Source organism: Barbus barbus, assembly GCF_936440315.1.
Source record: "Barbus barbus genome assembly, chromosome: 35".
Taxonomy (NCBI): Eukaryota; Metazoa; Chordata; class Actinopteri; order Cypriniformes; family Cyprinidae; genus Barbus; species Barbus barbus.
In genome coordinates this window covers 9,830,482-9,844,990 of record NC_136763.1, presented here as the reverse complement: position 1 = coordinate 9,844,990, position 14,509 = coordinate 9,830,482, and the positions used below count along the sequence as shown (strand labels likewise).

General features: G+C 35.6%; 1 protein-coding gene across 2 annotated transcripts in view; it reads right to left on the bottom strand.

Annotated features, from left to right (window-relative positions):
* Nucleotides 1-14,509, bottom strand: part of LOC306854714 (rho guanine nucleotide exchange factor 10-like protein) — a 143,636-nt gene that overhangs the window by 106,650 nt on the left and 22,477 nt on the right. For both annotated transcript variants that reach the window (XM_079392948.1, XM_079392949.1), the window contains 6 exons: nt 13,432-13,540; nt 12,491-12,594; nt 9,168-9,245; nt 6,022-6,201; nt 4,245-4,361; nt 3,105-3,197 (listed from right to left, as the gene is read on the bottom strand). In XM_079392948.1, coding sequence (XP_079249074.1) covers nt 3,105-3,197; nt 4,245-4,361; nt 6,022-6,201; nt 9,168-9,245; nt 12,491-12,594; nt 13,432-13,540 — 681 coding nt within the window. The remainder of the gene's footprint in view (nt 1-3,104; nt 3,198-4,244; nt 4,362-6,021; nt 6,202-9,167; nt 9,246-12,490; nt 12,595-13,431; nt 13,541-14,509) is intronic.

The window sequence follows — 14,509 nt, the reverse complement described above, 5'->3', positions numbered from 1 at the left end:
ATAAATTTAAAAGTTCTATAAATGGCAATAATTATATTTTATTTCTACATATTAATGTTAGTTGATAACAACTAATTTTCAAATACTATAATACAAGTAATTTTCTTAGTAATCGAAACATACCGAAAAATTTGCTCATAATAATGACTGTTTTCTATATATTCAACGGCAATTTGTTGTTGCTGTTGTTTTGTTTGAAGCAATCAAGCACTTGAATTCAGCTCTATTTGGTATTCAGTATAAAAATGTGACAAGTTTGATGTCGCCATTGCCAAATGCCATTTGTCCATGTGGACGTCAAATTACCAATTGTGACAACAAAATGAATGAAACGTAAAACAGAGAGTAATCAATAACTTAAAAAGCCACTGATTTATTACACTTTTATTGCACGTATTTTGAATCATTATATGGAAAAGAACAGCTTAGTCTGCCTAACACATCTTTTTGTTATGTTTCTAATAAGATGCGTCTGTTTGTGGTTGATTCAGGCCACTAAAAAGAGGATAAAGGTTTCAGTCTGTCATCAAATCTTGTTCTGTTTAATGTGTGATTAAACACAGGCTACTCTCAAGTCAGAGCATTGAAAAAAAAACTTATTCCCATTCATAACTTATACAGGTGCTGGTCATAAAATTAGAATATCATGAAAAAGTTTATTCATTTCAGTAATACCATTCAAAAAGTGAAACTTGTATATTAGATTCATTCATTACACACAGACTGATATATTTCAAATGTTTATTTCCTTTAATTTTGACGATTATAACTGACAACTAATGAAAGTCCCAAATTCAGTATCTCAGAAAATTTGAATATTGTGAAAATGTTCAATATTGAAGACCCCTGGTGCCACACTCTAATCAGCTAATTTACTCAAAACACCTGCAAAAGCCTTTAAATGGTCTCTCAGTCTAGTTCTGTAGGCTACACAATCATGGGGAAGACTGCTGACTTGACAGTTGTCCAAAAGACGACCATTGACACCTTGCACAAGGAGGGCAAGACACAAAAGGTCATTGCTAAAGAGGCTGGCTGTGCACAGAGCTCTGTGTCCAAGCATATTAATAGAGGGACGAAGGGAAGGACAAGATGTGATAGAAAAAAGTGAACAACCAATAAGGATAACCGCACCCTGGAGAGGATTGTGAAAAAAAAAACATTCAAAAATGTGGGGGAGATTCACAAAGAGTGGACTGCAGCTGGAGTCAGTACTTCAAGAACCACCACGCACAGACGTATGCAAGACATGGGTTTCAGCTGTCGCATTCCTTGTGTCAAGCCACTCTTGAACAAGAGACAGCGTCAGAAGCGTCTTGACTGGACTGCTGCTGAGTGGTCCAAAGTTATGTTCTCTGATGAAAGTACATTTTGCATTTCCTTTGGAAATCAAGGTCCCAGAATCTGGAGGAAGAGAGGAGAGGCACATAATCCACGTTGCTTGAGGTCCAGTGTAAAGTTTCCACAGTCATTGATGGTTTGGGGTGCCATGTCATCTGCTGGTGTTGGTCCATTGTGTTTTCTGAGGTCCAAGGTCAACGCAGCCGTCTACCAGAGAAGTTTTAGAGCACTTCATGCTTCCTGCTGCTGACTAACTTTATGGAGATGCAGATTTCATTTTCCAACAGGACTTGGCACCTGCACACACTGCCAAAGCTACCAGTACCTGGTTTAAGGACCATGGTATCCCTGTTCTTGATTGGCCAGCAAACTCGCCTGACCTTAACCCCATAGAAAACCTATGGGGTATTGTGAAGAGGAAGATGCAATACGCCAGACCCAACAATTCAGAAGAGCTGAAGGCCACTATCAGAGCAACATGGGCTCTCATAACACCTGAGCAGTGCCACAGACTGATCGACTCCATGCCACGCCGCATTGCTGCAGTAATCCAGGCCACAGGAGCCCCAACTAAATATTGAGTGCTGTACATGCTCATACTTTTCATGTTCATACTTTTCAGTTGGCCAACATTTCTAAAAATATTTTTTTTTGCATTGGTCTTAATTGATATTCTAATTTTCTGAGATACTGAATTTGGGACTTTCATTAGTTGTCAGTTATAATCATCAAAATTAACGGAAATAAACATTTGAAATATATCAGTGTGTGTAATGAATGAATCTAATATACAAGTTTCACTTTTTGAATGGTATTACTGAAATAAATCAACTTTTTCATGATATTCTAATTTTATGACCAGCACCTGTATATCAATATTCATGGCTAATCGATGCCTACTGAGGTATGAAATTAAGTGCCACAGCACTCCTCCTGCATGGGGAAGTTCAGTGGTGAATTCCTCGCTTGTTCCTTGTCCATAAAAATGAACAGAAGTGAACAATGGACATGAGAGAGATCAAGCCAGTAGTAGAAACTGTTTGACGATGTAAATTTGGGTGAATTCATGACATTTCACTGTCAACTGAGACCCACTGGCTGAAGAGGTCAATGTGATATTTATAAAGTAGATCTTGTTAATGCTCTGACATTTTGGCACATGACTTGTTTGTGTGACAGAATGGACATATGAATTACAAAATTACAATGTAATTTACTCACCTTCATGTTGTTCCAAGCCCATTTGACTTTTTGGGCACAAAAGGAGAAATGTAGAACAATGTGCTAACCATTCATTTTTACACACTGAAAGTGAATGGGGACTCAGACTGTCCACGTTTCAAAATCGTCATTTTGGTCCAAATTCACTAAATGGAAATTAGTTACAAGCAGATTCTTCAACATTTTTTCTGGTGGATTTCACAAAAGAAAGTTAGTTTTGGGCTGAACCGCCTCATTTATTCAAGCAATGTGTATGCTTGCTGGTTTATTCAAGTTCTCTCGATAGGAGTCTTGATATACACCCAATTCTGTATCATGGCCATGAGCAAAGGGAAGAACAAACCTGTGAACCAATAGGCTGCAAGAAGACCTGGCACGGTCTTAGCCAGTCATTCAGCTTCTAATAGACTTGCTTGGCAACTAATTTCCAAGTTACTTAAAGAAGCACTTAGCGACTAATTACTAAGTTACTTAAAGAAGCACGACCCCTCAAGCACTCTAAACGACAGCACTATGTGAACAGTTTATGGATAAATACAGACCTGCAGGAGGAGGATGAACTGAGGAAAACGCTGAATAGGCTTTACCATCAGACCATAGAGAGTTATGCGGTCAATGCTGGACGCCTGCTTCTTCTGCAAGCGTAAAGAGATGCAACCACATATTGAGAGAAAGGCAAAGGAAGAGAAAAAGGCAGACAGAGTAATTTCCACATACAGAGCAGAAGAATCTTGACACTCAAGGGAGTCAGAGAGGTGGGTGGAGGTTAGCATTACACTATCGATTCTTTCATGCCTGCCAGCAGACTCTGGCAATCATTAGACTGTGAACTGTCAGAGAGTAGGTGTACTTGAGAGCCCTCCAGCAGATTTCAAAGCAAGGATATTAGACTATGGTCAACTAAACATTTGTGGAGTTCAGTCACTTTTACAGATGTTAAAGATTCATGTCACCGTGGAAGTTTGTTGCCATGATAACACTACACACATATGTTTCGGTTTATGCAGATTTAAAGAGCAGATAATCTCAGTTTCACATTTACAAGGTAAAATATTTTGAAGAAAAAAAAGCAACACTTATAATCCATTCAGAATATAAATGGCTTGCCTAAAATGCTGCAAGCGAAAGATGTTCTCACCCTCTGACTAACCTCAAAACTACTCAAATTAATGTCTAATTAATTCTTGTGTTTTTAATTAGACTTTCTGGCTATTTTTTTTTTTTTTCAGTTAAAATAGCAAAATTCTTGAAAGAAGGTAAAATTAATTAAGAAGCACTGCTATAGATACTGGGACTTTTTGAAGAATATATCTTTACTTTTTTCACTTATTTGATACAATTTTCTTATTAAATGAACATATTAAATATATTCTTTTAATATATTATTTTCTAAAATCAAAAAAGGAGATATCTTTAAAGTCATTGCAAAATATCTTCTGTTAAGTTCCACAAAAGTGAAAAGTCATGAGGATGATTAAATGATAACAGAATTAGTTTTTGAATGAACTGGAAAAGAAAATAAGCATACTCCATAATATGATTTTTTGCAGTTCAACAGGAAAAACAGACAAGAAAGAAGTCAATAATCCATATAGCAGCACAGCACAGCAGCAGACAGAGGTGATTTAGGGTGAAACGTGTGATTCTTGAAGCGGATATTGACAGCAAATTTCAGCTCTTACCTTGAGAAACTCCAGAAATGCTGGTTTAGACATGCAGGCTTTCTTAATGAGGGCCATGGCATTGGTGAAATTATTGATGTAATCACTATATACGTCCAGCACCATGGATTTCGAGAACTAAGAGGAATGCAGAGAGAAGATATTTAGACGAACAAATGTTCTGAGAAATCACATTTAATTTGGTTTCCTGTTCCATTTTCTTCTTTGTTTAAAGCATCTCTCAACATAAACAGTTTCTCCTGCTCTGAGACTGCTCTTGAATTTTGCTGTCATGGTGGGCAGGCCACTCTAAAGGTGATTACAGAGCAAAGGAATGGAAATAAACAGTTATTTTAGTGTGGTATTTATGCAACGCAGCACCACTTTTTGCCATCCCTGGGACCTAAACATCTTTGACAGTCCAATACTGCTGGGTGTTTTAGAGCAGACAAAATGGCAGCCATCCATTCGCTCTGCTTTGATTGAAGCTGAACAGACCTGCTGACAGCAGCAGTGCTCGCAGGACTTGGAGAGGACATTAACGAGCCACAAATAGACGTTAACCCCTGTCAAACTGTACCTCCCCTTTGGGGATGCCAAGTACAGCAAGAAATGATACATGCGGGTAAAGATGTTATTATCAACAAACACACATACAGGGCACATTTATGAAATAGTTGCAGCACCTTGCAGCGAGCAGTATTTCAGTGCAAAAACTATTAGGATTGTGCTATGAACAGCTGTTAAACAATTCACAATTTTAGAAAATTAGTGTCTAATTTGTATGGATTCATAAATCTCATTCTCGTTTTATTTGTACAGCGCTTTTCACAATATGCATGGTTTTAAAGCAGCTTTACAGAAAATCATTATGTCAGTGTTGTAATATTTTACGTCACAATGAGATGTGAGTGATAATATACAGTAGTTTACATTTTGCAGTGACAAACAAATCAGTTCAGATTTGCTATACTTTATATATCTCTGTATGTAAATACTTGTATATCCAACTATTTTATTCATAAGATATATTTGTGTATATTTTCTATTAATCAAGGCAAAGTGATTCATCAAATGATGATCCAATAATGGATAAGACCATCATATATAGTATATTGCCATATGCACGGTGTAGGTAAGCAAAATTCCAGCCTTTTAAACAGCCAATTTGGGTATTTTAGACCCATTACTGGATTTCCATAATCAGGTGCTAAAATAACACAGACAATGCATGCAAATAATTTATGCTGTCTTCATCTGCAGTTCACCCATATTAAATTTGCACCACAGTGTGTCCATATGCACTCAATAAAAGAAGAATTGTGCAAACCGATGCAGTATGCTGTGTTATGTGGTTTGTGGGTATTTTCTACTCTCCAATGCACAGAAGTTCAACTTCAGCTTGAGTGTTCTCTCTACGGTACTTCTTTGTGCTCCAGGGACTTTGTAAATACCAGTAGTGCTATGCAATAAAAGCAGGTCAGACAGGCCAAACACTTTCTTTTAACGGAAGAATAATGAGAGCATCTTATGGATGCTGCCTGTGAGGAGGGTCACTACAGAAACCTCATTCATTAGTCCATTAGATGCCCTGCAACGCAGTGATGCCAACACGCTTACTTTGGTTAAAGACAGCCATCCTCACTCATAGTAATTGGTTATGCTTTTGAAGTAACCTGGAGCAGAACACTATTAGTACCTGAAACAGCTTGCCAACAGAGAAGCATAATACACACAATGCTCAGTGTTCTATAGTTTAGTTTAGAGCTCAGTCATTTTAAAGTATTTTCCTACTCACTGAAGCTACAAACAGGTCCCCAATCTTTTCACAAGAGTCCCATTCGGCCACCCGAGATGCTAGGGCAATCTGGAACATTGAGTGGCACTGCATGATCTCCCGCAGACGGAAAAAAATGGGCCGGATTTTCCTGACACTGAGGATCCGAGGCTCGGCCTCCATCAGAGGTCGCTGGTATTCCTAGAGGACCATAGGAAATGTAGACATTTCTGATGTATGCAATTACTGAATTTTTTTTATATGTATACATGAGGAATAATTAATTTACAGCTCCAACTTGCCTCACCTTGACAAGGAAGTGAGATTAATAATGTGCTGAATTAATTTTAACAGCAAGGTGAAAAAAAAAAAAAAATCTCACTATGCATAATCAATTTCATTCATTTGAATACAAGATTCCAAATGTGCAATCTGCATATATGAATACATTTTTGGAACAACGCATGTAATGGAACACATGGAGATGAACACATTTACATATCACCTTCTTATTTTTTAGAGTTTCGTCATTCAGTTAGTCTTTGTTATATTGTATGCATCTTGTTTCAAGCTATTGTATAGGACGTCAGATTTATTTAGTCTGTTCAAAAGCTTATGATCATTAAGATTTTTTAATGCTTTTAAAAGAAGTCTCTAATGCTCACCAAGACATCGTTTATTTGATCAAAATACAGTCAAAATGTTAATATTGTGAAATACTACTACAATTTAAAATAAACGTTTTCTTTTGTAATAAAATTTAAGGGGAGACACTGCAGGCAAAAAAACAGTTTTTTCATGCACCTGTCAAATTTGAGATTTTGGGGTTTTTGGTTTTTCATAAAGTATTTTTTCAGACTAGTGGAAAGAAAACATCCAAAAGAAACTGTTAAGTGTTTCTTTTATAGCACTGTATCTATTTGTGTCAATAGATTTCAATTACAATACATATTTTTAAAGACCGTTTTCTCAAAATGAGTTTTCTCCCCTGCATTGAGCCATATTTCTCCACTTCAGTAGTGTTCTTACACACACCAAACTATATTATCTTTATTCCTGTCTATATTCTGAAGGTTTTTACAGAGGGATTTGTTCATATATAATTTGCTTGATTATATACAACATTTTATTCCCCAAACAATTTTGAAAATGGATTGTTTTCTGTCTGTTCTAAGTATTTTCTGAATTATGAAGTGACAAAATGAGATGCCCAAAATTCCCTCTGTAAAAACTTTTGACTCTAATATGTCAATAAAATGAAATAAGAATTTTGAAACCAACTTCATCCAGTGTTTAAATTTTTGTTCTAGAAATGTATGCAAATTTGCACATATTTAATTAAATAATGCCTAATTTGCATATTTAAACCTAACATTTTAGAAAGCTTGTAATACAAAAAAAGGTTTGCAATTATCAATGTAAGTAATCAATGTCACTTTTGATCAATTAAATGCATTTGCACTGAATAAAAGTATTCATTCATTAATGTATTATATATATCTAACTGACTCCACATTTTTGAATGTTACTGTATAATGATTTCAACAAAAACAAAGAAAAAAAAATGACAATAAGAATTGATAATAATATAATAAGAAGAATTTGAACATATTATAATGATTTCTGAAGGATCATGGAACACGAAAGACTGCTGCTGAAAATTCAGCTTTGCCATCACAGGAATGCATTTTAAAATATATTAAAAAAGAACGGTTTAAATTGCTTTCCACTGAAATGGAAAGTTGAACCCATATGATTTTCTTTCTTTCACTGAACACAAAATTAGTATTTGGGCCACTCTTTTTGATACAATAAAAATAAAAGCGGTTGTTAAGATCCAAAATAACTTTATAATTAATAAAGTATCATGCAGTTGGGTGAAAGATAACATTTGGGTGAACAATTCCTTTTACTTGTTCATTTGCTACGGTTAATTATCTGATATTGGCTTTGACTGTTTTGAAACATTGTTGAATTCAAACTGTGCTCAGTTAAATGTTTCTTTAGACTTGATTTTCTTAAATTGCAAAACAAGCTAGTGATGTTTAAAGATAAACTACAAGACCTAATCTTTAAAAGCAAAGACACTTTGCTAGTTAGACTGTGGACACAATAGATTTTTCATGGCTGCTTTCTTTCCTACCCTGTAGTCTCCAGCACTAATGAATTATCGACAAAGAGAAAATAAGACAAAGGATGAGGCAATGGGACTATATCTTTTTCTAAAGATGCGTCTGCCCACAACGGCACTACTAAACTTAATTATGCAGCCCCTCACTTGCCTGCTTTGGGGCCACTTCACCTGATCTAAACACCCTTGACCATGTCTAGCACGCTATAAAGAGAGCAGGAATTGTAAAGTACACCCAGCAGAGCTTTGATTTGACAACAAAGCTTGGAGACAGATCCTGAATGACTAGATTTCATAGAGCGTAAATCTGTCATTGATCTGTGATTCAATTTTAGATGGTGTCTGTGCCTTCAAAGGAGCGTGATAACAAATACTTTTCTCTCCACCACTAGCTGAGATCAGAATTATGTGTAATAAAACTTCACACTATGAAACCCACCAGACCTGCATGCTTCCATTTAAAGGAATGTGAATGTGGAGGCAAATTCATTATTAAAGAAAAGTGATAGTGTCTTCTTTTGTTTTGAGACTTTGAATAGCTGGACTTTCACATTAGAAAGCGTCTTGACATTATTTAGAATCCTTACTTTTACTTTTACTTTTACTTTTGTCATTTAGCAGACACTTTTGTCCAAAGCGACTTACAAATAAGAAAAAGTAACTAAAACTAAACAACTCTATAATTGGAATCCTTCCAATGGCTGTTGTTGTTCGGTCATCGAGACAAAAATCTGGCTATATTCTGACTAACGTTTACATATAACAAACATTCTAGAAACATTAAAGGTGGTAGTCGTATTTGACTTTAGAATGTTAACTACGTTTTTGAATTTATCTGAGTATGAAGTATCGAAGGATTGAGTTTCAGTTTGATGTCAGCACACACTGAAGAAGAAAAAAAGACGCTTAAGATTTACCAAAGGTTTTAAAACTCTGTTATGTGAAAACATTTTGTCTTTGCAAATTGACCCTACTGAAATGTCAACAATTTCACCAACACAGCTGTTTATTTGGGACAGATGTAATAGCATTTTACCTGTAGGATCCGTTTAAGAGAGTCCAGGTAACTCCTCTCACTCTGCACAATGGAGCCCAAAATATGGTGTCGTACGATCTGTGGTCAAGACATTTTTTACATTATAAAACATGTTTTTTTTGTGTTTGTTTTTTTTACTTTTGATCAGTTAAATGTGCAACTGCTGAATAAAATTATTTCTTCAAAGAGTAGTCAATATATATAGTAAATAATATATCCAAAAAAATATCTATTAGAAATTAAGTAATTATATAATTTATTATGTAAATATTTATATTATAGCTGGGTCATTCCATGTCAAATCAACCAGAGGTCCCCAGCTCTTTTTTTTTTTTTTTTTTGCTAATATTTTCTTTCTGAAGAAAGGTAAACATGTATAGTGAGTGATGATAGCCAAAATATTAAATGTCATGGACGGATATTTACTTCAGAAAGATGGCAGCATCACAATGTTGTGATGCTGCCATTTTTTACACCAAAATTTACTACCAAATTTACTACCAAAATTTACACATTACACACAAAGATGAGTAGGTATGTTAGTAAAATATATTGACTTTATCAAACTTTATTGCATTAAGAGCCAGTGGTGATCATTCAAAAATGGGGAACGAGCACGTTTCAAGTTTTTTCCCAAAGTTTGCTTGCCTGTTACTCAAGATGCATTAAAAATATCTTAACGCCCTTTTAGATATTGGGTCTTAACAAACTTCCCTTTTGGTATCTTCAATTTAAAGGTTCCATAGATAATAGAATTTCAATATGGCTCCAGGAGCAAAATGTTAAATTGTACACATTTTAAGTGGTCAAAAACCAAATGTGGATCATTTTGCAAAAATATGATACTTCTTTTCTTTTAAGGAGGAATGTCTGAAGAACAAATAATGTAGAAACTAGAAATTTATCTTGTTTCCTTCTGTCCAAACAACTGTATTGAACGTACCTTTCTGAGTGCCATAAGCATTATTTTCCCAAAGTTTGCGTGCCTATAACTAAAAAAATATTAAAGATACTTCAATATGATTTTAGATTCTAGTTCTTAATAAACTTTCTTTTGGAATCTTCATTGTCAATGTCAGGCTCTGCTACTGTGTTGACACAAAGGAGATTCACATTCAGCTGTCTTTATTAAACCAAATAAAGCCACACAGGTAACAAGCAGGAAACACACATGTAGCAAGGGGAATTTACGTACAATACCAGACAAATAAAGATAAGGAAACACAGGGCTTAAGAACACTAGGTAATTACTAAAACACAGCTGGAACAAATGAACATAATTGGAACTAAACGAGGACAGGAAACAGGAAGGACCAAATAAGGGCATATGGGAGCACAAGGGGAACAAAACACAAGACAAGCCTGCCTACATTGTTCAGTGCCAGAGATATGGGGATGTCAATTAGGCTTTATCAGATTTTCAGAGGTTGAAAACCAAATGTTGTTCACTTTGTATACAGCCGATACTTATTTTATTTAAAGAACAAAGTCTGAAGAATAAATAATGTTGAAAATAGAATTGTATCTTGTTTCCCTCTATCAAAACTATGTATAAAACACACCTGTTGGAGTGTTAAAAATGCACTAAAATAGAGAAGTTGAGGTACATTACCTTGCTCTCTGTATTCATAAGATTATATATTTGAATCTGTTTTAGGGATATTTGGAAGAAAGGATTTTGTTGAAGCTGCCAATAGTTTAGATATGTGGTATCATAGCATATTTGAAACAAGTCCCACGCCTCAAATGGAAAAGTGGTTGATTTTGCCACACATTTTATTTACATCAATAAACCAAGATTTGTCTCACCTGGATTAATTATTACAATTTATTTTTCTTTTTTATTGTTATAAAATGAAGCATAGTCATAGATGAAGTAGTATCTACTGCTAAAGGGCATATTTGGCAGAATCAATAGCTCTAGGATTAAACCATACAAGGCCTTACCAATAAAGTTTACAAAAGAAAAGTTTCTTAGGAACCAGCATATAAAAGTGAAGAGACTTCAATACTTCTTCATGCAAATTTTGGATAATATTTATGACACTCAGACAGGTTGTTTTGATAGAGAGAAACAAAATGAATGTCTAATTTCAACAGTACTTATTCTTCACATATTCTAGTTTAAATAAAATAAGTATAGGCTGAATACAAAGTGACTACCCAAAATGGGTATTATTTAGCAATCTGAATATGGAGCCTCGTTGACATCCCCATATCTCTGGGACTGAACAATGTAGGGCCTAGAAAATGAAGATTCCAAAAGAAAAGTTTATTAAGAATTACAGTCTAAAATCATATTGCAATGTCTTTAATACTTCTTGAGTAATAGGCACGCAAACTTTGTAAAAATAATACTTATGGCACTCTATATTGCCAAAAGTATTGGGTCACCCCCTTCTAATGAACAGGTTTGACTACTTTAGTAATTTCCATGATTACAAATCTTAATGTTTAAGCATATAATGATATTCTAGGGAATTGTGTGATTCTAATGTTATTTCAACAGTTTGGACAGGGCCCTTTTCTATTCTAACATGACAATGCCTCTGTGTATAAAGCAAGGTACAAAAGGAAATGATTGATTCAGTCAGTGTGGAAGAACTTGACTGGTCTGCATAAAGCAAAGTCCTAATCTCAGCTGAACACCTCTGGTGTGACTTTAAATGCAGACCTTGAGCCGAAAACTCATCACCAAACACCAATGATTTGTACATACACTATATGGACAAAAGTATTGGGCAATATAATGTATGTTCAATGTAGTTGTTTGGACAGAAGGAAACGAGATACATTTCTAGTTTCAACATTATATGTTCTTCAGACATTCCTCTTTAAAAGAAAAGAAGTATTATATTTTTGCAAAATGACCCACATTTGGTTTTTGGGGTGTTAAATAAATGGCACAAATACCAGTAATTTGATGAGCGCAAACATTAGTAAATCTCGTTGTGTGATTCATTTGAATACTCTCCTCCCATAAATTTTGCATCTGAAAGGAAAACTCCTACAAATGCAAATTCATAAGGTCAGGTGCAAAAATAACTGTCCACGCCTAATTCTTTTCAGCATTAATTCTTCACTGTGCATTTTCAGTAAATCCTGACAGTAGGCCTATATTTTCAACACCAAAAGACAGTTTGCTCTGGTGCAAGCTGTTAGAAAATTTGGCCCATAGTATGAATTTGAAAAGAAAAGATCCTTCACTTTGGTTGGGATGCAAATTTTACTACCAAATTGATGGGTTCCCTCAAATGTGTATATTTGGCATGGACTATGTACACACTCAATTTTAAAATGTCAATAAATACGTATACACGCACCTGCAGGCTGCTAAGCCCATCTGGCATTGGTCCCAGTTGTGCAGATGGGTGTTTTGCCTCTGATACCATCACATCCAGATACCCTGTATCATCCTCAGTGTCATCTGTCAGGATACACAAAAACACGTTCAAACATACCATATATCCCTGCAAAGCTAAGAATATACTACTATCTTATTACAACTCAGAAGAGATGCTCAAACAGAAAAAAAAGTACATTCAAGCTCAGTACAGAACAAAGTTCTAAGCCACATCCAAACAATCTTTCAATCCACACGGCTACAAAGGAAAACCATCCGACATACAATTTCACACCTTTTCCCAAAGGCTTAAAATCTTCACACAAGTTTTTGCAGCATCTCAAAATAATAAAAGAATCTCCAAATCAAAATGTTTAGCACTTTACGCAGAGTGGTACCTCATTTAGAGGGCATTTTCAATAGTCATCACGCCAGTCTTCACTTCCAAAAGGTAATCTTACCCCATTGTGAAGTAGGGCATTATGGGAACCAATCCCAGCCAATTTTCCTGTGCACCAAATGCCCTCATCAGCTCTTCTCCCTACCTTTTATTTTAAAGACCCAGTCTGATTTATAATGCCTTTCAGCTTCACAAATATTTCACATCATCTTTTTTTCAGCCTCCAACCTCCAGGAGTCAATTTTCTTCTTAAAAGCAAAATACAAGAAAGCACTGAGAGGTATTGGACTCCATCAGCCTTTTTCTGTCGTGTCTGACCCGTGACAGTAAGATCATCTGCTATCTGTAAAGACATCTAGCTTAATTTAATGAACAGCCCTGTTCATCTGAGGGGAAAAAAGCATTAAAAATGTATAATTTTTCTTCTTTCTTGAATGGGATTTTTTTCTATCAAAGGAAAAGGAGAGAGGATGGGTGCTCAAAAGAATATACATTCTCAAATGAAATCATTCTTAGATTACCTGAGTGGTCCTTTTTATGTAGGAATGAAACTCTCCTCATCACAGCGATTTTGGTCTTCTCCAGGCCATCTTTTGTTCCACTACGTGCCGCCCGCATCAGCTGATGGACCTGAAAAAGGGACCATAGGCAAACAGAAAATCATAGGCAGCCGAGCAGGAGTACCTCCAAAACCAGTGATGTGGTGGACTCTTATGGAAAAAGGTTGACCATCTCAAGCCCTCGAGTGTAAACAGCCGTGCTCGGGTTTGCCTGCCATTTGTGAGACACCAATTCAGTGTATCAGGGCAGCAGTTGGGTGTGTGTTCAAGGGGTTATAAGTGTGCCCATAACCCACCATAATACATAGCAAATTAGAGCTGAAGCAAAATGGAGTGTTTTATAGTGGAAGCGATCTGAATGGTTTGTTTACAACAGAGTAAGAAAAAGTGAGAGAGTACGGTGGCCCAGTAGTGGTAGTGCACAACACAACGAAATCTCCACAACCCAATGCATACTGTAGGACAAATTGTGTTGTGTTGTGCTAATTTCCCGTTGTTGTGGCTTGTTTCCGTTGTGTTGTGGGAATTTTGTAGTGTTGTGGTTTGTTTCCATTATGTTGTGGAGATTTTGTTGTGTTGTGCACTACAGGGCGCAACTTTAAACAAAGAGAGAGGGACTTTAGGGAGAGGGACTCAAAGAGCAAAATAAAGAGACAAAAGGTATGTTCCAATCGACCATAAGTGCAATGCAAAGTGGACTTTACATAGTGTTCAGCCATCAAATAATTTCAAATAGTATGGAGCATATAGTATATAACCAAAACGATCAATATATAATTTCACAGGAAGTGAACAAGGAAACTTTCTTTGATCAAAGTAATCAAATTTAATGAACAAAGTTCAAAAGAACAGCACTTAAAAAAAACAAATTATAAACTTTTTAAATCAGTTTAATGCATCCTTGTTGAAAAAGTATTTAAAAACACTATACTTAAACCTTTTGAGCAGTAGTGTAAATTTATATTATTTCATATATATATATATATACACACTCACCGGACACTTTATTAGATACACCTTGCTAGTAACCGGTTGGACC